General features: G+C 41.4%; 1 protein-coding gene across 3 annotated transcripts in view; it reads right to left on the reverse strand.

Annotated features, from left to right (window-relative positions):
- The window catches only part of ACSL1 (acyl-CoA synthetase long chain family member 1), a 62,677-nt gene that overhangs the window by 20,788 nt on the left and 17,615 nt on the right, over nucleotides 1-24,274 (reverse strand). For 2 of the 3 annotated variants that reach the window (XM_077815542.1, XM_077815541.1), the window contains 9 exons: nucleotides 18,110-18,224; nucleotides 17,594-17,658; nucleotides 15,759-15,860; nucleotides 11,251-11,350; nucleotides 10,915-11,093; nucleotides 6,411-6,443; nucleotides 6,182-6,233; nucleotides 5,382-5,455; nucleotides 1,868-1,945 (listed from right to left, as the gene is read on the reverse strand). In XM_077815542.1, coding sequence (XP_077671668.1) covers nucleotides 1,868-1,945; nucleotides 5,382-5,455; nucleotides 6,182-6,233; nucleotides 6,411-6,443; nucleotides 10,915-11,093; nucleotides 11,251-11,350; nucleotides 15,759-15,860; nucleotides 17,594-17,658; nucleotides 18,110-18,224 — 798 coding nt within the window. Of the gene's footprint in view, nucleotides 1-1,735; nucleotides 1,814-1,867; nucleotides 1,946-5,381; nucleotides 5,456-6,181; nucleotides 6,234-6,410; nucleotides 6,444-10,914; nucleotides 11,094-11,250; nucleotides 11,351-15,758; nucleotides 15,861-17,593; nucleotides 17,659-18,109; nucleotides 18,225-24,274 lie in introns of all 3 variants that reach the window. The other variant, XM_077815544.1, reaches the window with a different exon arrangement.

Raw genomic sequence — 24,274 nt, forward strand, 5'->3', positions numbered from 1 at the left:
TCAAATATAAGTACACCGACAGCTCCACAGTTAAACCTTTTCTAGATCTGAAATTAGGAGGTAGACTAGGTTTCAGCCTAGAAATGTTGGATGCATGGTCCAAGTGGAAGCCCAATTACCTCCCACCACCATGAAATTTGGGGTACAGATCTGAATTACAAAATTTCTGGGCTCCAAATTGTGTTTCCTTAGACAAAAGGAAGAGCTAGAAACTCAAAGCATTACTTTGAATGTATTTAGAAGGAACTTAAATGAGCAATGTGTCTGTCAAGATAACTTTAAAGCAGAGTACTCTGGGTTTCTTATGAATACCTGGACTACATAGCACTCAAGTACAGGTTTTTATCCTGTGAAAGATCTGTTTACATCACAACTTCCCATCTGTCTGGTTAGCTGCTTAAGTCTTCAGACTACTCGTGATTTTGCAAGCCAATACAGATTGCTGAACTAGGAGAAAGCCAGTGTACTACAGGGACAACCAGTTCAGATAGTTTGCTCTAGCAAGCTGGCTGCTACACTTTAAGCAATGAGAATAAGTGTTGGTAGAACTGAATTTCAATAACCACTACTCAATTTTACAGTGGCAATAGCCTCTTCATACTGAATCAGTCACCCCCACCCCGCAATTCCACCCTTGAGAACTCTTCCCCCTACCTGCACTCACGTCACACCACCAGCACTCCCAGCCTCTTGCACTCTAAATATTAAGACCTTCAGAGTTAATATTGCAACTAAACCAAGGGAAAGGCCTTAATGGTTTTTAAACTGCAACAGACACCTGAAAGCTGGAAAAATTCAGACTCAAATGTAACCCAACTCTGAAGTCTTAAATAAGACCTGGATATTCCAAATTGCTATCTGCCTTCATAACACCTGCCCACCCCCATCTTAAGCAGCTTGGTACCCCAAGTCACTGTTATGCAGACTACTGACATACTCTACTATAATGCCATACTTCTGTATTGCATGCATTACCTACTGATGATATAGGCCATCGTTTATTTGGTCTGACTAGTCTCCACTTCAGCCTCCCTTCATGAAATAGGGTCAAGAGTTACCCATGCAGGGTTTGCAGTTTGGTTCAATGGTTCTCAGCACCCCCACTATATAAATTGCTCCAGCACCCCAATGTTAGTGTTTATGGCCTTCACTGAGTTCTTGATTACACAATCCAGACTATTTTTATAAATAGAGTTCTGTCAAATCCCTTATCCCCCAAATTAGGGGTCCTAGGACTTTGCCAAATTATCAGACAGCATGGCCTAGCAGCTCCAAGTTTTGTTAGCATTTTAAAAATCCAATGAAAAACCATCAATTCCAAAAATCTCACTTTCTGGAAGAATGGAGGCATTTGTCCATTATGAGGTCAAAAGCAAAAATCCCACCATCACTTCTTGGAAATGGGATTCTTGGAACTGGTGATGTTTTTCCATTGAATTTAACCTAAATTTGCATGATCTGAGAACATAACTATTCGCAGACTATTATGGCTAGCTAAGGGTAATTACCAATGAAGAGCATGGCATTTCAATGCAGTACCAGTTGCATTAGAGAAAGAATCGTGGCCAGTATAAGTATTTTGAAAGAAGATCTAGTGCTCCATTATATAGTTTTTAATAAACTTATTCCTGAAAATATCTACTTTTCAGTAAAGCTAAAGCTCGTAGTTAACAGGAAGTGAAATACCCAATACTCACGTTATCTGGACAACAATTTGTTTCCTTCAGACACTTACCTGGACAAGTCTTTCAAACATGTGTGCAAGAGGCAAAAAGGAAATGTGTGTGTCACTGGGGTTCAAGACACATGCACTCTGTAAAAAAAAGTGAGATTTCTGAATAGTAATATAGTACATGCAGATTCCTACCTCCACAATTCTTTCAAACATATGGGCCAGGGGCAAGAATGAGATCAGAACATCTTCTGTAGCAGGAATGATTGCTTTCTGTGAGGGAAATGCCAAGCAGGAGGGGGGTGGGGAAGAGAGAGAGAGAGAGAAACAGACTTAAATTTTCACAGTAATTAATGACAATTTGTAGCACAGAGGCTTATTGTAACACTTCTCAACTCTAGGACACACCCCAGACTTCAAATTTATTTATTTGTAAAAAGGTATTCTTGGCTTTTACATACTTTGACCAAAGAAAGTTCCAAATAGCTTTGGGATGAGACATTTGACATAAGTTTTAGATTTGAGTTCTGTCTTTTGGATGTTAGTGTTGGGATGTGTACAGCAGCCATTCAGAATTGTCCCTTTCCTTATCCTACAAGGATAGAGGAAGTCACTTTTGGGACAATTAAGGGTAGTCAAGTGCTCAGAAGATGTACATGTTGAAAAGAACCAGATTGAAGCGGTGTGCCTTGGGTAGGAAGAGACACTGTTTATCCCACTCAGAAGTTTTTGCCCAACTTACTATAAGTACACTAACAGACTAATAGGTAGCTAAAGCATAGTAAACAGTTTCAGAGTAACAGCCGTGTTAGTCTGTATTCACAAAAAGAAAAGGAGTACTTGTGGCACCTTAGAGACTAACCAATTTATTTGAGCATAAGCTTTCATGAGCTACAGCTCACTAGAGACTAACCAATTTATTTGAGCATAAGCTTAAGTGAGCTGTAGCTCACAAAAGCTTATGCTCAAATAAATTGGTTAGTCTCTAAAGGTGCCACAAGTACTCCTTTTCTTTTTGAGTAAACATAGTGGTTCTCAAAACTTTCCAGACTACTGTACCCAAGTTTCACCTCAAACTACTTGCTTACAAAAATCATACATAAAAGTTTCGATAGTGTCCTGTGACAATATTCCCCCCCCCATTTTTACCATACAATTATAAAATAAATCAAAGTACAATATATATTTCAATTTTACTGTGATACTTGAGCCTGTTTTTCACATGCAAGCCTCGTCTGAAGCCTGAGGCTTAAGCATGTACTTTAGCTTCATGGGGGCCCCCCCACGCAATTGCCATTCTTGCATCCCCTAATGCCAGCCCTGCACTTGTAGCCTCCGAAACCTGTCCTGCAACCCTGCCCCTCCCAGGGTCACAATCCTCAGATTGAGAAACAGTGATCTAGATGATTTGAGTACCCCTCCCCCCCCGGTAGGCCATTGCATACCCCCGGGGTACACCTAACCCTGGTTGAGAACCACTGAGTAAACAGAAGTAGTGCACAAGCCACCACAGTTCAGCAATATTGCCTATAACACTTGTCCATTCTTGTCAACCCAAGACAGGGTTCCTACTTGCAGCCTGGAGGTGGATACTTAATGGAACAAATTTACCATGATATATAAACGGACTGTTTATTTCTACAAATCCCCCAAATGTTTTCTCACTTTAAAAAAGCATTAGCATGTTTGATCGAAGGCAAACGCCACCTTATTGATTAGAGTCACTACTTTGCTATTTCAGAATCAAAACAAAACCACCTGCAATTTAAGCTGCCTCACTAACTAGGTAACTGTTCCAGGTTGACTAGTTACTTTCATCTAATGAATGTAGGTGTTTCACTGTAGAGTTATGGATTACATTTAGTCTTCACCACCACCAACGGGGAACTCAAGTTTCAAATAAGTTATGAAGAGGACTCATCTATTGTTCTCCATGTCCACAGAAGGTAGAACAAGTAGTAATAGGTTTAATCTGCAACAAGGGAGACTTAGATATTAGGAAAAACTAACCTAGCTATAAGGATAGCAAAGTACTGGAATAAGTTACAAAGGGTGGTTGTGGAATACTTGTCATTGGTGGTTTAAGAACAGTTTCATATAGGTATACTGACTCATCATGGGGAGGAGGGACCAGATGACCACTCAAGGTCTACATTTCTCTAATTCTACAAGTCCTCTCAGAGCCCCCAGCCCCCTTTTCTTCTGCATTATGAATAGCTTTCGTAGGTTTGCACCAGGGCTTGGTCTCCAAGTGGCAGACTGCAGAACAGAGGAAAAAGTCATTCCTGGACAGCTTTGAAGGCCAGCTTCCACACATCTGAGTTATCATCCACATCAAGGTGAAATGCAACACAGTTATACATCTCCAAAACCTCAAGATGGGTTTTTCATGAGTGCTCAGTGTTGAAACTAAATCAATCACTGACTTCAATGGGATCAGAGTGAATTAAGAGCACTTCTGAAATTAAACTGTCTCAGGGCAAGTTCCCTCCCCCCAAAAGTCCTATATCCTGGTTCTTTATTTTGCCAAGTTAATATTTCTAAGTTCCAAGATTGTGTTTGTTGGATTACATCTATATTTGCATGATCCTAAAACTGCTTGCTTTTCTAGTCAGCAAATTTAGGTTTTAGTCAGTCTGCACCCAACAGCGAGTATGAACCGTTATGCTTCTTGCAGGCTCATGCACTTGCTTCTCCAAAGGTATGGACCATAAAATAACTTTAGCCATCCTGTTTTTAACTCATTGGGCCAGAGGCACAGTAGTCTCCAAATTAGACTTGGAAAATTAGAGGAAGCTATTTTATGATCTGCTCTAGAGAGCCAGTGGAAAAACAAACTACATAATTTAATGGAATTAGTTTTACACCCTGTTGTATTGCAAGAGAGCAGCAGACACAAAAGGAATATGGGAAACCATCTCATCTGACCCTTTTTCAGGATTTGTCTTTATTGAAAAGAGGGTAGGAGCCTAGGCTAGATCTCAAATAGCTAAAAAGCATTACCCCCACCTTTACATTAGGTAAGAGGGAGTTTGAACTGGAATTAGCTCGCATGTGTTTAGCTGGAGCTAAACTAGATGCTGTCATTTTTGCAAATGGAGACAAGCCTTCAGATGGGGAAGTTTCAGGGTATACGTCGTCAATTGTTCAACTTGCACTATAACCCTGCCTAATATAATTAGCTCCAAGATGTCTAGAAGGACTTTGCTTCACCTTGACACTAATTTAAGTCACTGCAATAATTTCTACACAGAGATCAGTGTAGATGTGGGGAACCCATCTGTCAGAGGGAACTACATGAGAAAAATGTATGCAGATTTTTGGACTAGTCTAAAGCTTGCAGCTTTACCAATCTCTTGCCTGGGAAGTCACTAAGTAGCAAGCTGTCAAATCAGTCACTGACCAATGGATTAAGCGAGGGAGACTGATTTGATATTTTATTTTAATGTTTTGGGGGATGGGAGAGCAATTAGCAGGAGTTTCAGGAATTCACTGTATGGAGTTGCCAATTTCAGAACAGCTGTCTTATACTGGTGAAGTTTTGATAAGATGGGTTCAAGTAGTATCAGCCAGACTTTAGGAGCCTAAAGAACTTAGCAAAACAGTGTTAGATATTTTCAATGCCATTTCTTTTTGAAAAGGCTTTCCTTCTTATGGGCAAAGCCCTAAGAGTCTGGAAAACGTTGAATGACTTAGCCTTTAAGTTTACCTCTGTAGCTTTCAAAAAAGCTGAAGCATTGCTCACTATATTTTGATGAGTAATCATAGCTCCTTTGGGGTTTCCTAAAGAGGAAATAAATATTAAAATGCAACAGTGAAGGGTTTATACACATTAAAATATCAAGTTGAGATAATATTCACTTTATCACTTACCTCTAGGGAAGTCTAGAAAGAGCTTTAATGGATAGATGCACAACATTTAAAACAAAGACTAATGGTATGAATGAAGTAAAACTTGAAGGGATAGAATTGTTAACAGGTTTGCAAAGTTAGACAGCACCAGTTCTGTTCAAATGGTTGAGGAATAAAGACAGACAGAAGGCCTTTAATATCTTCCATGTTTGGTAGCTGAAGATCTCAGAAGGAAAGGATTTTGGAAAGAATTTGAAAAAGTTTAAACACTGAAGTCTTCACTTTTAAATTCAATCCTACAAATTCTCTTAATACAAGTCTCATTGTTTTTGAGAAAAAAGGAGGGGGTAAGATATTCTGTTGAAGGAGACAAGCTTTCAGGCTACACAGAGCTCTTCATCCTCTGTGTTAGCAGCAAGCAAATCCTGATACCTCACTTCTGAAAGTGCATTTTGGTCTCCAGGAATTATTTGTCAAGCACTTCAACTTCCCATTGGCTAACCCTGAAAGTTCTAAAGCAAGTTTGCCATCCACTACTTTCTGCTGCAACAGGTGAAATGCTGAAGCAGAAGGAGAAACACTGAGCATGTGTTAAGGAGCCTACTGAATGATCTTTGTCCATAAAAGTAGAATATAGAAAGTCCAGCATAAGTGTACCTGTAGTTCCACTGGTGAAACAGATGACTGCTAGATCTTCTGGACTTGGAGGCTTTAAAAAAAAAAAATTTGGCTGGTTCAGTATAATGAGATTTTGAGGGACAAAACCATCAAAGTACCAATTTTACTTTGAGCCACAGAAGATGACACATTGGTGCCTTACTTTGATCTAAAGACTGCCAGAGTTATAATTTCAGATCAGTTCTCTTTTTGGTAGTTTGATACTTACCACAGGTTTTCGTCTGTGAGCTCTCCCCACCTCCTAAAAATTTAGGAGACAGACATGAGTAGGATAACCATATTTGCTTTAAAATAGGTCCTATCACTATCCATTTCAGAACATTTGTCATTTAGACACCAAGCTAGTTACTTTTGACCATAAAGGAATAAAGTTTAACAGAACTTTAAGTGCCATATGCTTGTGCACCAGATAAGCAAACAGTGACCTGAAAATGCCCCTTCAAGAACACAACAGTAAATTTAGTATCTTATTTATTAAGTAACCAAGATCTGTGGAATAAGATTAAGCATAGTTTCCAATTTACACGTGGCAGAGATAGGCATGTCACCTAAATTCTCAGTTTTATAACAACCAGTTCACACTCCTATTCTAATCTAGTGGACCATGGCATGTGTGTATTCAGCACTGTCAACCTTTAATGCAACAAAAGCCATTGTTGACGTTTTCAAGAGAAAGTACCTTTTAGCATTGGTCCCAGATTATGACAGTCTATTTTTAAAGTCACCATTAATTCTGCACTTTGTTTTCAAAACAGACTCCTTATTTCACATGCTTCATCAATGCAGATGGGGCACTAACTTTTTAATCATTGTGTTACTGTCAGAGGTTACAGAAGACTTTAGCATCCAATATCATGCCAATACCACCTTGAAGACAAATCCATTATTATAGCATGATGGTGCCCATGCTGTGGACTTCAAGTATTACTGTTGAAGTGACTATTGTTTATGAATTAGAAAGATGCTCCCCTGGGACTTCTGAATGGAAGTGTTTGGGACAGCCTGTCACTACAAGGTGGGGAGCACCTTCTCCCCAACTGCCTCCCACTGTTTCCCTACACAAGGGCCAAAAGCTCTTACCAGCTTCCTTCCTTCCCTGCCAACAATGAAGCAGAGATGCTTCATTACTCACCAGGCTGTGGGAACTCCAGGGAGAGCAAGATAGGAGTGGCACATTAGGGGAGCTCCAAGCAGAGGAAACTTCATTGCAACCAGGGGGTGGGGTGGGTGGATTCTCAGCTATAGCCCAGGTTACAACAGCTTGGACTGTTCCAATTTACACTAGCTGACAGCAGTCCCCTAGAATACACACCATATGCCAGCTGGGGATAGCTAGAGCACACTCCAGGCACTCTTCTCCATCCCCCATGCTCCCTACTCCAGAGTTTAGGAAGGGAGCTTGCAGGTGATTTCTGCTTCCTTTGCACCACAATGGGAATGGAGTAGGGCTTAGACTCTGCATCCCTATTTGAGATTTGTCTGACCCTGTGGCTAAAGAGGCTGACAAAAGTTCCAATATCTAGAAAAAGTAGAGCCTGAAGTTTTCCCTTCCAAACAGTAGTAGAGGTAATGGCTAAAAGCCAAGCATATTTGAGAGTGGAATTTCAGTGTTAATGAGCTTAAAGGTTTCAAAATTAAGTGTTTTTAATCTTAATTAGGAATGACAGTAGTTAAAGAACCCATATAAGTCAATCTTTTGACAGATTGAAACGTTAACAGTCTTAAACCTGAAATAATTCTATGGGTCAGTTTCATCATGGTCCTTACCTCAAGGTATAAGAAAATAAGCACTGAACATTTCCTTGTGGCTGGCCCTGCCCTGAATTAAAGGCTTAGGCTATGTCTATACTGCACAGTTTACAGAAGTGCAGCTGTGCTGCCAAAACCTTGCCACTGTAAGGCATGCAGAGGAGCTCTCTTTGTAGGCAGGAAAGCTCTCCTGCCAAAAAAATAAAGCCACCCCCAACCAGGGGCAATAGTTTTGTCAGCAGGAGAGCATCTCCTCCCAACAAAAACCACTGTCCACACTGGTGCTTACTGTTAAAAATGCAGTGTAGACATAGCCTTAGGCCTGGTCTGCACTGGGGGGGGGAATCGACCTAAGATAAGCAACTTCAGCTACGTTATTCTCGTAGCTGAAGTTGACATATCTTAGGTAGACTTACCTTGCGTCCTCAAGGTGCAGGGTCGACTGCTGCCATTCCCCTGTCGACTTTGCTTTCGCCTCTCGCTGCAGTGGAGTACAGGAGTTGACGGCAGAGCGATCGGGGATAGATTTATCGTGTCTACACTAGACATGATAAATCGATCCCCGATAGACCTATCACTACCCACCGATCCAGTGGCTAGTGTTTACATACCTTTAGTCTCTGCACTGTTTTGCTTTTTAAAAATTAGAGATTTTAGGCTGTTTAGGTCCAGGTTTTGTGTGTTTTAATAAAGACTTAATGTGTTGGGAAAATGCACTTAACATTTCCATGGCCTATCATTTGTGACCATGTTAAAGCACATCTTAAGAAAAAGATATCATGGACAGGCAACTACACCATATTTACAAGACTGGATTGGATGAGGGCATTGCTGTGAGATGGAGTGCCAACAGAAGTTTAGTACTACATTACTTATTCCTGGTAAGACCCAGGAGACTATGTTGATTGTATTGTATACTTTTCAGAGATAACTCTCAGTTGATACTACATGTAAGAGGAGTATTAGAATGTGAGGACTGAATATTTTCCCCATTAATTGGGCAAATGCAGTTCAGACTATCTTCCAAGGATTGTGCACTTCAAGTTGTGGGCCACTTTTTTTAAAATTATATTATTAAATAAGCACTCAGTACCCAGCAGCTCCCACTGGGGACAAATGGGAGTGAATGATCACTTGGAGGAAAAAAAAAATGTTACCAGAAGGGCAATCTAGAAGCTACTGCCCTAGGATAGTTAAGCTTTCATAAAAGCAGCTTATTTGGAGTGTTACAAGCCACCAGCAATCCAGTCTTTAAATAAAATTGCTTTTAAAGCACTAGAATTGCACTAGTCCTTAAGTAAAGGACTGGTTTTAGCATCCCAGGTTATTCTTTGCGTTTTGGACAAGTCAAGTTCAAACACACATTCTCAGAATTATGCCAGTTTCACCACTAATAAAAGCACTAAGAACTAGGTGTTTTGCAATATTATTGATGCCATGAAAGTTCACTATACCTAAGCAAGAAAAAAGTTTTACCCCACCCTCAAACATATGCAAGTAGCTGTTCCTTGGTAATGACCTCCACTGTTTTGTTATCTGTAAACCTTCACCAAAAGGAGGATACATTTGCCCTGCAGTATAACTGCAGCAAAGATTTTGGTTCAGTGAAATTCAGGAATTTACCTGAGTTAGTGAGGAACAAGGGGATCAAACATGTCACTTGGGAGTTAGATATCAGTAGTCTTGTCTTCACCAATTTTCCAGTTGAAGCCTGGTTAAATTTACAATTCTATAGTTTGACATGGAAAGATGTGCCACTTCTCTCAAATTCCACATCTGAAAACTGTTCATTTGAATAGACCATCTAGTCAGTAAAATGAAGTGTCACAAGTGTGCCTATGAGCCCTGACATTTTTTGTTTGAAGGATGCAAACTGCAGGCCTATGCCCAAATTCTGTACTTTGAAGTTTTGCTGCCTCAATCAATCAAAGCTCATTATGGCAGCCTGAAGCAGGGGGACAGTTATATACCTTTTGAATGTTTTAGGGACTTCCAGATGATGGTACTCCTAGAAAGCCAGTGTTCCACTACAGGGTTCCATTGGCATTGTTTTGTGGGGCCAGTATAAGTGGTTTAAAAATCCACCAAGACCACTTCGTGTTAAGTTTCCAGATCACGGAGCCAAGTTCAGTTGTGCTAAACTCCAGAAACAGTTTTTAGAAAAACTGGGACTCCCTCCCATTCTCTGTAGTACCACTTTTATATACTTTTTTATATAAAAATTTTGTTCACCACTGCCTTAGATTCATAACTACTAAACTGATGAATCTACAGACACCTGCTCCTCCCTCCCCATGTTAGCATTCCTCAGAATGAGGCTGTACTAGATTTTCTTGACCTCAGGAGACGTGTACGACAGCTGAACCTTGTCTGTTTACTAGCAGAGACAGTAAGACTTAATTTAAGGTTCCAACTAGAAGATGGTACAGTGTTGGTGTTGGAGTACCAAATTGTTAGGGACACCTAGTCCATGACTATGTGCCCTGAACAAGATCCATACGAGTAGTTATTCTGTGTATAAACCCACCACCATTTGAGTTTTATTGCAGCTGGTACTTTATGAAATAGGACTAAGATAAAGGGATAGCAGAATTGTTTAGACAGCTCCTCTAGATGTAAATATTAATGGTAAGATTTAGATTTTAGTGTTACCTTTGAACCAGTTTAACTAATTTTTATATCCACCTTGGAAGTTATTTTGTAGACTCATTTAAGCATTGTGAAACACTACTAGTGAATTGTTTGCTTTTTAGAAAGGGTGTACTGTGTAAACAGATGTCAAACCTTTACCCTTCACTCTCTTGGTCAAAGATCAAGATTTTGTAACCAGCCATCTGAACAGGATGAATTACTCTGCTGAATCCCCAACTCCCCACCCCTCAAGGGCACTTCACTGTACAACTATGGGTATAGAGGAGATACTGGGTGGAAACAGTAAAATAGGGGAAGACTTCAGTGCTTACCTCCAGTTCTCTCAGGCTGAGAATTTCAACCCCACACTTCTTCCCACGTTCTACGAGATCACTATCAAAGGATTCCATGATAACAATGGTGTTGAGGACTGGAGTTTCTCCCCTTTCCACATTATCCAGCAGAAGCTTGGCTTTGTCAGATTTGTCACAGAAAACCAGTGCTACATCAGCTGAATTAGGAGAAGAGTGCTATTAGTAAAGTTTGACTTATTTAATTATTAGACCTGATCCAGACAGGTTTGTATCAGAGGGTTATTTTGAATAAGGCAACAACCATTTTTACCAGTCAGCCTGTCATCTGATATTTAGCTGCTGAAAGAGTCATACCTTTGTTCACAATATAACTGATTGCATCAGCTCCCAGCGTATCATAAAGTGGCACCACCACCATGGAGTAGGTGTAACACCCCTGCTCAATGAGAACCCACTGTAGAAAGAAAAGCACAAGTCAACAGGAGTTTACTAGTCCAAACAGCAGGGTGCTAAGACTCCTGAACGGAGGGAACCTGATGTTAGCATACAAAAAGAAATCTTCAGTTTGGAGATTTGATCAACAGGAGTTACTTGTTCTTTTAACAGTCATTTGTTTACCCAGGAGGGCATAGTATAGGCTGGGGGTGGCCAACCTGTGGCTCTGGAGCCACATGAAGATGATCTTCAGAAGTTAACATGCGGCTCCTTGTATAGGCACCGACTCTGGGGCTGGAGCTACAGGTGCCAACCTTCCAATGTGCTGGGGGTTGCTCACTGCTCAACCCCTGGCTCTGCCACAGGCCCTGCCCCCACTTCACCCCTTCCTACGCCCTCCCCTGAGCCTGCCATGCCCTAGTTCCTCCCCCTTTCCCCCCTCCCAGAGCCTCCTGCAAGCCACAAAACAGCTGATCAGGAGGTGAGGGGAGGTGCTGATGGGCAGGGCTGCCGGTGGGTGGGAGATGCTGGGAGTGGACTGAGGGGGCGCTGCTGATGTATTACTGTGGCTCTTTGGCAATGTACATTGGTAAATTCTGGCTCCTTCTCAGGCTCAGGTTACCACCCCGGTATAGGTGGTTAGTTTTCCAAAGGTACCAACAAGCAAGCTGGCCTACCAGTAGTTCTCAGTTATATGGTAACAGATGCTAGTTCTGGACAAAAACCCACACACCCACCCAAGAAACAAAAAAGAGAAACAAAAACCTAAGTCCTTTTCTACTAGCTAGCTTCTCCTACATACCCTACATGCACCCATTCTATTCTGGTCTCCCTCCAGTTTCTTCCTTTTGATTCTACCTGTCCATGGGAGTGTGGACACAGGATTTCTACTCATTCAGTGCTTTTATTAGATTAACTTCAATCCCTGACACAGCACCCCTCTGTATGAGCCATCATTGAAGTGCTTCAAGTGTCAATGCTGGTCACTCAGTGCAGTCGGATAGTGGCCAGGTGTGCAGGAGCCTTGAATATATGTCAAATTGATGCAAGCCAGTCTATAGACAGTTTTGTCTGAAGTGTACCACCAATAACCCAAATGCCATATGGTCACCTTTCCCTCTTGAAAAGGTGGGGTCTACTACTTTGGAGATGGAGATCTCACACACACCCACCCCCCTTCTATAAGTAAAGTCCAAATGGGCAGAAAATCCCTAGTTAGTAAGGAGCCATTGTGGAATATATGCAGAGCTGGATATATGCCGTTTGGTTGGTGAGGAGCTCTCCACTGGTACTCGGACAGTTGCAGTTGAAATGGGAAGAGTTTACTGGATAATTAGTTACATATCCCAGCAAGCACAATAGCTATTACAACTTTATGCCAAGTAATTTAGGCAGATAAGTTCCTAAAGCATCCTTGTATGAGGCAGTCATGCATTCAGAGGATTTCTATAAAAAAAACAGGACAGTGAAAGTTGTTCACTAAAGAGAACCAGTTATATGCAATACCCATGTAGCTATGCCAAATTCTAGGATTTGAGACTACCATGAGATAAAAGTCTCCCTGGCTTTTCTGTGTGCCTAGAAACAGACAACTCAAGTCTTCCTTACTTTGAGTTTGTCACAAATTCTACAATATTGTAGGACTGAGAATTTTTTAAGATCTGTAATGTTCACCAATTCCAGTTAGTGGTGAAAGCAGCAGGCATCTTTAAAATCTACCTGAAAATGGATCATTAATCCCAAAGGGCTCTCTAAACTTTTACTCGAGCAATAAAATTGGAAAAAACCTCAGTGTTTTCAGAGGAAATTAGCCAGTTACTTCATTGACCGAACAAGTGGTACCAAGTTTGCGTAACATTAAATTGGTTAATCCCCTAACATTTTGTTCTGCATTAACTATGCTACCGAGGTTGCTAAATCTCAGGCCTCTTATGTTTGTTCACCTGATCCAGGAAAACTTCAAGTTTCCTATACTAATGGTACCACATATTTCCAGGCTGAACCAGACAAACCATGAGATTTTTTTTTTTTGGGAGTGCATTTGATAAGTAAATTGCATCATCTTTCCATGCTCATGTTCCAGAAGTGTGCTTTTTGTAAAGTTCAGTATAATGACTCTTGACAGTTGACCCCAAGTTGCTCACACAGTAGAGACAGTATTCAGGCCTGCCTGCTAGATTGGCTTGTAACACTATCAAGCCATCTTGATAACAGCACCTGAATATTTTTGGACTGAGCCTTACAACTTCTTTTATACCCACTGTTTAAACTTTTCTGAAAGTAGCCTCCATTTTAGTTGCTATGTTACCAGGTGCCTGTTACAGTGGATTTCAAGGTGTTATTGCACCAAATACTCCTGCACTAGAAGAATTCAAGCACCTTTGTGTTAGAGATAATGGTGGAGAAAGTTTCCCCATCACACTCTGGAGTTACAGATGGATCTTCAGCTATAACCTTGAGTCCTGACACCAGTTCTTTGCTCTGAACAGGAGGAGGAGGATAGCTTGTACAGGCATATAGACAAAAAGTGTTATTATTTCAAAAGATTTCAAATTGGTAAGCTTTAAATTTCTATAAAGAGAATTTATATTCAGAAAAAACTGAATATAAAATTGCAAAATAGGGAGATTATAGTAGTTTGCAAGCATAAAAACCATCTGTTTGAGATAGCAGAAGCAGTAGAAATGAAATCTATAATAAACTCATTTACTGGCAATACACTCAGTTTGAGCAAGGGTTTTTCCTGGGGTTTTCCCTCTAGTTATTTATTAGTGATTTTATATTTAGTATTCCCATAAACTGGTAATGTTTTGAGGATATTTGACTCAAAGGCCATGCCAGCTTCCTAAAAATTGGATGAGGGGAGGTTTCACAGAAGTGTGATATGGAAGATACCAATATTTAAAATCGCTGGCTTAAGTGAACCTTTTCCATCTAACTGATGACCTAATTTAAAAACAAGTCACATACACCCATCCTTCAGGGACCAAAGTTACATGGCTCCAGGGTAGGCCTTTTATCTGATTTGTCCAAAGACATCGGGAGGTACTAAAAGGCAGAGAAGTGTAATTTATATCCCATAAAAGACAAGGGTAAGGCTCAGAAGCCTTTGGCTGGTGCAGCCATCTTCATTTACTGCTCCTGTACCCCGGCTAGCTAAAGGCTAGCTTCGGTACATCTATACTGCAAACAGCTGTAGCTCAAGTAGACATACATTGGCTAATCCCCTTGAGGAGAGGAAGTTATGCTGCAAGGGTACTCCAGTTTTTGGCCATTCACCACCTATACTTAAGGAAGGTCTGCTAGTGAGAAGCACTATATAAAGAGACCATCACTCTGGCTCCTTCTCTCCTATTCCATCGCCTATTCTAGCAGGATCCAGAAGACTAGAGCCAATGAGTTTGTGGAAACCTATCATTTTAAACATCTTATGATTTTTCCTATTAAAACTTGTTTTATTAGGTGGGAGATGTCCTAGCCTCTTTTCTCCTTAGTCTTAGGGGGTGAAATTGTGGCTGTGTGGACATCCATAAAGTCTGTAGGAAAGTACTGGAGACTGGGGAGGGGAAGAGAGAGAGAAGAGTGGGGAAAGCCTTCCCCAAGTTTTAAACAGCCTTAAATATTGTCTCAAAAGACACTAGAAGTGTTTCATGTTTAGAAGTCTTGAGACCGTCATTCCATATCTGCCAGTTGAACATACTATCCTTTGGAAAAGGACGGTGGGCTCACTTCCAGCTCACTTAAAGGTAAGGTCCAAGACACTGCATTTAATAGAATGGAGCAGATTCTACACACAAGTGGCAGGCATTTGGTAAGGTTGTAGTCCATGCTATTGCAGCATGAACAGACACTTTGATGCATCATAGCATTTAGTGTTTGCCTATGAGAGGTTAGCAGCTCTGGGGAATTGCTAAAAATCAGTTTCAAGACACTAGCAAGCACAAGTATGGCTTATAGTTTTATATACATACACACCATACTAAACAGATTTCTAAGCATTTTAAATATTAATCCACACTCAAAATGAGATACCCAGTTTTAGAGGGCGACAAACTAGCAAACTGTGGACATGAGGGATAAGTCTCCTCTCTGAAGTCCAGAGTGTTTAGTGGAAAAGGGTGAGGTGAGTTAGGTCTGCTGGGATTCCCTACATCTTTTGTAATTACCCCTTCCTTCTAGATGTGGCTCTGGTAAGAGTCTGTGCCAATGGGTCTGTCACAAGGAAGCAATAACTACTATACACTAGATGCCAAGCTTGGTTTCCTAGTTACAGCTGCCACATGTAGAATTGTAGGCCTCCATGATAGCACCCCTCTACCCCCAATGCATTTCTCTTACTAGGAGACTGGTACACTATCCAATAGTTTCAGAACGTGAATGGGTCAGTTTCTTTTAAGTTTAACTTAGCATGTTCCTCAGTTAGTTACCTCTAGTCTGTTTTGTGCAAAGATTCCTACGTACTGGTCTGGAGCTGGCTTGTAGCCTCTGTGGAGTAGTGCTGAACCCACATACTCTGCTCTCTCTGAGACCTAAAACAGAAAGCCAACTAAGGTTAACAGAAAACTCCTCAGCAAACCACATCTCAATCTGTTGATCTTACACGGGGTATCGAGATTTAAAGTGTAGGCAGGAGAGAGTCTAGTAGGCCTTATTTTTGGCTGTTTCCATGACTTAGATGAGAGGCATTACAATAGCCATCAGTCAACCTACTCCAGTTTAACAGTAGAGCACAGCACAGTGGTTAACAGTTAATCACTTCAGGACACTATTCTTGAGGGCTCTCAGGTGGATATGACTGAAGCTGGACTCTGCACATCTGCAGTCCACCCAAGGGATGCAATACTGGAATGATTTCAACTTCTAAGTTCTGCTTGATTCAGTCATGGAGAGTACATGTCATCCATCTAGTTCACTATTCAGATAAGCACTGAATGATACAAATCTTTCTCCAGTACTTGAAACTGGGTTCCCCCGGATAGCTGTTCCTTAAACCAGTTTTTCTGAGTTTTGTTCTAGTATCATGCCTACAGCCAAATCTCCACTGATTGGTCTAAAGTTGGACTCACCATCCTGGCCCTTTAATCTAGATTCAGAATGCTACACAAGGATGTATACACCATGTGACTAAGTAAAGCACATGTGATAAAGAGCCACCATCCTATAATGTGAAGATGTCCATTAAAGGAAGGACTTTGATGGGCTCATCTTTCCTGAAGGAGACCCTGCTTCCTCCAACTGAAAATTCTAGCATCTAGGAAGATTTTAGGGAGTGTAGCAATACACTCTAGGAAAGCCTTATCACAAGTTTGGAGCCCAATAAAAGCATCAACTGGAGAGACAAGGAACCTCTCATAGTTCTAAACCTTAAGATGATGCAACGAGTTTTAGACTATATATATTTATAGTTTTAAAACTGCTGTTCTAAAAGCTTTATGTTAGGGCCAGTCCACAGCTTTTGACATCTTTAGCAGTTATGTCAATAAGCATATCACTTCTTCCTATCTGCTACTTGCATTCTGTACATTCCCCCAACAATACTACACATCTGTTTTTTTGGAGAGTCTCACAGTAGTTTTAAAGTTTAAATCCAGGGTTTTCCCAGTGTGGCGTTAATCATGTGTTTGCAACTGCTAGTTCTAAACCAGCAGGCTGCTTGCAGTCTAATCAAGACACAGCTGTAGCCCATGTGACATTCTCAGGGCCACACAGGTAGTATATATATTTTGTGTGAGCCACATCCACACAACAGAGCTGTGTATGTGGCCCACAATGGTAAATCGGTTGAGAACCACTGAGCTAGATGGACTGGTAAAAAGGGTGTCTATGCAGCATCTGGAAAATGCTTCCTTTTGAATAGGTCAGGGCTATGGAATAGAGCTCTCAGGAACAGTCTTGAAGTGATTAACTTAAGATTGGATCTGAAGGGTTGTGCAGTGATTTGAGGTACCCCCAATAGTATCTGGGACTGTTCATACTCAGATTTATAGTTCTAAAATGCACAGGCTCCTGTGAAATGCTTTTCACTCCATTTCCCTTTTTATATTAGCTCTTGTCCCTAGAGTGCAGTGTCTTATTAGAATGACATTGTTAGAAATTATCTACTCGCAATATTTTTTGCAGGGTCACAGCAGCATGAATTTCAGATACTACTTGAAACAGCTGCAGAGTTACAAGATTTCTTACATCATTGGTATTATACTAATGGTCATACCAGGGGGGAACCCAACTTGTTTTAATATAGAGAACTAGAATGGCTGCTTACCTCTTTATAAGAGATCCATTCATATGGCTGATTTGGTTTTCTAACACCCAAACAGGGACCATTATCTTTGGGAAAGGAAAAAAAAAAAATCATGTAACAGTTATTCCAGTTTTGTTCAGGCTAGAACTCTGTTCTCTCCCTTTCAATTATTTGATACCTTAGCTGTTCAGTTCAGCTAGTTGCCTGTCAGGATTAGCATTTAAGAGACTATCGGCCTCTGGTCTAGATCCCAATGGACATCTATAGAAGCCAAACCCACATTTGTTCCTGTTTGGTCAGTGTAGACTGAACAGAGCGTGCTCTAGGGTGGACTTTTCTTGCACAGCCCTGCTTCACATCAGATCACCAGTCTGTTTTGCTTTCCCAAGTTCTGAAACACTACCTTTGGCCTCCTACTATGCTAGAGCATTATTTGTCTACTGAACAACAGGATAACATCTTATCCTGCAACCTCACTTGTCTCAAACCCTACAAGTTAGCTTTTGACAGCTAAGAGACTACTTTTTATAAACTTACTTGACACCTCCAAACCTCTTTGAAAGATTTCATAGACTGTTCTCACATCATCATAGTAATATGTCAACAGCTCATCACTATTAAGCAGGGATGATCTTCGAGCATGCTCACCACCCTAAAAAAGAAGTATATATGTTTATAGCTAGGAAGATTAATGACTTATTGGAAGACAGGAATGACAACATGAAGATATTGGTGGCTAGTCTAAGATTGAAAATGTTTCAAAAGGGATGAGCAAGTTATGAAATCTAGAAAGATCTTCTCATGAGTCCCATCATTAAAAGTAACAGCAAGAATGAGGTACCATAGGTGCACGAAGGGGCAGAATTTGGCCATGGCACTCTTGTTCTCTAAGAGCCCAGTATTTAAAAATAAATAAATAAAACCCCACACACACACACACACACTCAGTAAAGTGCACCATTTAGAAAAGCTAGTTCCTTCTAGCTTCCTCACCTCTGGACACACTTGAGGAAAGAATCAATGCACTTAAAGTTTGAGATCTTGTTTGCTTTTGTAAGCAAGCTTGCATTCATCTATTTTATAACACTGTTTAACAAGTCAACTCTCGAGAGAAGTTTTATTTTAAGAGATCCTCAGTAGTACCTCATTGAAGTCCATATTAGGTTACAAGAACCACCTAACCAGAACAGGAAGTAAGCTTTGAGCACAAGGCACAACTTATTTAACCCTATTCCAGCATCCATAAGTTTGATTTTTACACTCCCTTTTTAAGGCACTCAGAACCAGTTGTCTGATCTAGTTTTTAATAGGCCACTAAGAACATATCTTGGAATTTAGGAAGCCTCCTTTTTTCAAATATGCTAGCGTCTGCTGAGAGAAGCTAGCAATTAACTTGAGAGTTCAAGTTCATAGCTTATTCTCTAGATTCATTCTAACACTTAAAAAAATCCTAAAGTACTTTTATTGATTGAGAATGCCTATTTAAGAAATTCAAGTTCTACATATGAGAATTATGCATGTTGCTCTCACCATCAGTGCAGCTCATCTATCTGAAAGACCCCAACTACCAAGTTGTTCACTGAACTAGACTGTCTTTTTTGTTTTAAAACTGCGGGTCACGGTATATAAAGCACTGGGTCGTGGAGGCTCTGGTCAGCACTGTCTACTGGACCATTAAAAGTCCTTTTGGTGGTGCTGCCCGGCTAAAGCAGACTAGTCCCTACCTGTTCTGACACTCTGCTGCACCCCAGAAATGGCCAGCAGCAGGTCCAGCTCCTAGGCGGGGGGCCATGGGGCTCCATGTGCTGCCCCTGTCCCAAGCACTGACTCCACACTCCCGTTAGCCAGTTCCCAACCAATGAGAGCTAGGAGAGGGCGGTGCCTGTGGGAGAGCCATGTGGAGCCGCTCACGCACCTCTGCCTAGGAGGCAGACCTGCTGTTGGCTGCTTCCAGGGCCCCAACCCCATGCCCCAATCCTCTGCCCCAGCCCTGAGCCCCCCCATAGTAGAGCCCCTCCTGTACCCCAAACCTCTCATCCCCAGCCCCACCCCAGACCCTGCACCCTCAGCCCAGAGCCCTGACCCACTCCTGCACCCCAATCCCCTTCCCCAGCCTGAGCCCCCCCAAACCCAGAGCCCCCTCTTGCACTCCAAACCCCTCACCCCTGCAGCCCAACCCTCTGCCCTGAACCCCTCCCACACCCCAAACCCTTCATCCCCAGCTCTGTTGAGTTGTGGGCATCAATTTTCTTCAACTGGGTGGCCAGAAAAAAGTTTGAAAGCCTCTGATCTACTTAGATCAGCACAGGATTTCAAGTAAGCTCTTAAATAGTAGCAGTGTTCAGAGCTGACACCTAGGCTTTATTGCCTAGCCAAATTTTGGACTAGTTGAATCAGTGCCTGTGTGGTATACATTGCATTTGGACTTCTACACATGGAATTGTTCACGTATTAGTCTAGGCTTTTCCTCAAGGTCTATGGTATTCTCAATTGAGCACTGAGAGACAGTCAATTACCTAATTATGTACACTTTGGCAGTTCAAGGAAGAGGAAAATACAATTTATTAGATATACTAGCAATTCATCAGGGAGAGTTTTAATGGCAGAACAAATTATACTGGTTTAAGTCAAACTCTGTATGTTTACTGTACAGTTTCAGTGACACTCTTTCACTGTTAGACTGAAAACAAGTTTCTGAAGAATAAAGTCTCTTCACTTGACTTGCCCCTTCCAGACACTTAGTATTCCTATAGTACCTAAGTTCAGAAGCATACTGGCATACTTAAGCCCTTTACTTACGCCACAAAAAGTACACATCACTAAGATTTCCTTTCCTCTGTACAAGCATAAGAAGGCAGCTCACTGTACTGTATTCCATTTCAAATGGAGTGCTGTGTACTTGAAACTCTTATTCAGGTTCACTGAAAACCTTAAAGCTTTTTCTTTTCAGCTATTTCAGTTTCTAGTTTTAGGAATTGAATAGCTTATGCAATAGGCTTCAGACACAGAAAATGGAACTCATGAATTTGTGCACACTCCTATTCCAAACACAAGAGCCAAATTTGTTTCATGGGACCCAGCAGAAAGTCCTGTGTTACCTAATCAGTCTTCTACAGGTTATTTGTGGAACATGACCTGAACTAAGTTGAACTGGAAGCTAAGCTAGAGTTCTAAAGGTTATATTACTGAAGTCGATTTAGGCACAGATCTCTATTTCATCTTAAATCTTGTCTACACAGGCAGTTTGCAGCAAGCTGGGGTCTGAATCTACCTCACACTCTAGCCAGCCATGGACTGCCTGTGTGTACCCTGCTGACATGCCTTAACAGTTCATTGGAAGTAGCTCAAACTTTAGCCATGGACTGCCTAGAGGAGATCAAAGTTTGAGCTACTCCCAATGAACTACACGTCAGCAGGGTACACGTAGGCTGTCCACAGCTGGCTAATGTGTGGTGTAGATTCACATCCCAGCTTGCTGCAAGCTAGCTGTATTTCTTACTATACAGCAAATACAAGATGGGGAGATAAAAATCCGGCAGAATGGCCAACTCCACTCACAGTGTTTGAGAAGGACTCACCATAGTGACATGCAGTGGAAGTTTTAAGGCCTGAAAATGTTGTGTCGTGAAGTCAAAGCATTGGCTTCTATTCTGCTTAAAACACAGGCATTTAGAATACCGACTCACAGGTGAAGTGGTACTACATGGGCCCTGGATGTGTGCCCTTACTGAATACCTACAGGAGCCATGCATACTTTTGATCTATGGATTAACTCAGATTTGTCATTTGACACAGCAAGAGAGATGCTCCCACTTAAAATTACTGGTTTATTTCCTGTTGACTAGGGTTGTATTTAAGATTAGCGTGGTCACCATGAAACAAGATTGTATCTACACCAAAAGATGCTTGAGTTTGCATCCTCAAGACCCAAGGAACTGTTCACCTTCAGTTTGCGTAAGAGGGAAGCACACTGGCAGGTGATTCTCAGCAGCAGTAGTGATTTCAACTGCCCAGAATGTACTTGTTAAGTAAATTTCAAACTAGGTGTATAACTTTATGACTATTCATAGATAGGCATGTTAACAGCTCAGTTCTGAGCACACACCACCCTTCGAGACCCTTAAAGTTAGTCATCCACATTTAAAAATGTTTGCCCTAAAGTCCTTCAAGGTGGGACACCTTTCATCTGATTTCTGCCCCTCCCCCCCCCAATCCTCCACCTGATCTAGAAAAATAGGACTGCCTGCAGGTCAGAAATCCCTCTAGTATTGCAGTTTATTGGCAATAAGCTATCTGTGTATCTCTTCACTAATGAAGAACAACCCCCAGCCCCTGCAACAGAGCCTCTTGCCTGCAGCTACATCCTTGAAAAGCCATTAGGGCAAGTGGCAATCCTTGCAATGCACCTAGCAACCATGAAGGGGTCTTCCAGTTGTTGTATGGCCCATATCATGCATGCAACATCTGAGAGCTCAGTGGGCTATATTTCTGGAAGAGTTACAGACATCTGTAGAGACACTAAAGGTCACTAGCATGCCCTAATTTTTATAAATCCAGATAAACATGTGCTAGAGAAGGCACCTGTCCATATATTCTGAATTAGGCCCTTGACATAACTTACATACATTCGAAGTGCAGCAATTTGAGAATTTACCACAAACAGTATGAGGCCTGGAGAGAAAGCCACAAAATAGCATAATGTGCATTGTCATTTTGAAGATATTCCTTTCCTTCCCTGTCCTGTTTTTGTGCATTCAGATTTTAATGTGGAGTTCTACACAAAAAGAAAAGGAGTACTTGTGGCACCTTGGAACTCAGAGTAACAGCCGTGTTAGTCTGTATTCGCAAAAAGAAAAGGAGTACTCGTGGCACCTTAGAGACTAACCAATTTATTTGAGCATGAGCTTTCGGATGCATACATTCCACAGTACGCATCCGATGAAGCGAGCTGTAGCTCACAAAAGCTTATGCTCAAATAAATTGGTGAGTCTCTAAGGTGCCACGAGTCCTCCTTTTCTTTTTGCGAATACAGACTAACCCGGCTGCTACTCTGAGTTCTACACAGTTACTTGGGCAAGGCGTGTGGCTATCAAGCTAACGGCTATTATTGTTCAGACATCCTTCAATGCAGGTAACAGGTCATGTAGCTCGAATGATACAGGTTTGACTAGGCAGTTTCAAGCGTGCCTGCACATACATGCACAGTTAGGGATGCGGTTATCACTGGAGAATGCTCCCGAGACAAGCTACAGCCAGGATAGCACAGTATCATTCTAGCTACATGCCTTTGGAATTTTACAAAAACCTTTGTGTTCAGCTATACATAAAGTGTGACTTAAATAAGATTTCTGGATTGCAAATAGGATCAGAGTGTCAGGGACAAGCTTTTACAATAATGCCTATATGATTGCTGGGGGCATAGCTGGAAATGAGTAACAGCAATGATATCTTTCTAAAGTAAAACCAGCCATCAGAGGGTCAGCGTCCTTCCTTAAAAACACAGAGCAGAATGTGAGTAGTTGGCTCTAGCACTTAGAATTTGGCAACTTCACCACTCAAACTACTTGTGAATAGTTATTGTAATACCTGTAATACACCAACTGTTCTTTAGAGGCAGAATACCTGTGCAAGAAATGCATGTAAACTCCTGATTTTCAGGCTAGACTGGATAAGATTAGTTTAGTCTGGGTTATTTTTAGAAGTCAGGATTTAGGTTAAGTGAAGTTAAGGCGATTACTGTGCTATGTATGTGATCACTTGGGTTAAAAAAACAACCATTGAAAGTTTCAGATAACTCGAGTAGAGGTTACTATTAATGTACAAGTTTTAAAATATGCATTCTAGAACTTCACCTCACTAATCCAGAAACCAAGTGGTCCACAGAACTGTTAACTCTGCCTCTTTCTCAGCTGAGATTTAGAAATACTGTAAAGAGATTTCATGTTACTATTACTAGAATGCTAGTTTCACAAACTTTACTACAGAATACTTGGAATTGACTTCTAAGACATAGTTCCCTATCATTGTCATTTACTTTCATACAACAGTCTAGTCTTGTGGTACTGTGCTAAGGTCTTTTGGATAAAATTAAGAATATTGACTTGTTCAGTTTACTTGGCAATTCACAAGTTTTGTAGGTTTCCAATGAGTCCTCCAAAATGAAATTTCTTCAACCACTACTGTAATTTGTTAGATTAATTTTTACTGAGTCATTCCAGTGCAGTCTTACCTTATTTGTAATCCAGCAAGTCTGGCATTAGGCAGTACAATACAGATCTCAGTTGTTCCTATACTGGGGTTGTTTAAAGGGTTATAATATTATGGACTCATGATTCCAACTATAGAATCCATTTGAGATGGGAGCCAATTTAGATTATGCTTGAGAAGCAATAAGTTGCTCAGAGACTGCATTTTATGTACTTGTCTATGGTCTATGACTGGATGGGCAAACTTTGGCCTGAGGGCCACATCGGTGTTCCAAAACTGTATGGAGGTCCAGGTAGGGAAGGCTGTGCCCCCGCCCCCTCCCACCCGCTGACTGCCCCCCTCAGAACCTCCCACCCATCCAACGCCCCCCGTCCCCTGATTGCCTCAACTTCTATCCACACCCCAGCCTCCTGACAGGCCCACTGGGACTCCCACGCCTATCCAACCGCACCATTCCCTACCCCCTGACAGCTCCCTCCCCAAACCTCCATCCCA

Source organism: Eretmochelys imbricata, chromosome 4, assembly GCF_965152235.1.
Source record: "Eretmochelys imbricata isolate rEreImb1 chromosome 4, rEreImb1.hap1, whole genome shotgun sequence".
Taxonomy (NCBI): domain Eukaryota; kingdom Metazoa; phylum Chordata; order Testudines; family Cheloniidae; genus Eretmochelys; species Eretmochelys imbricata.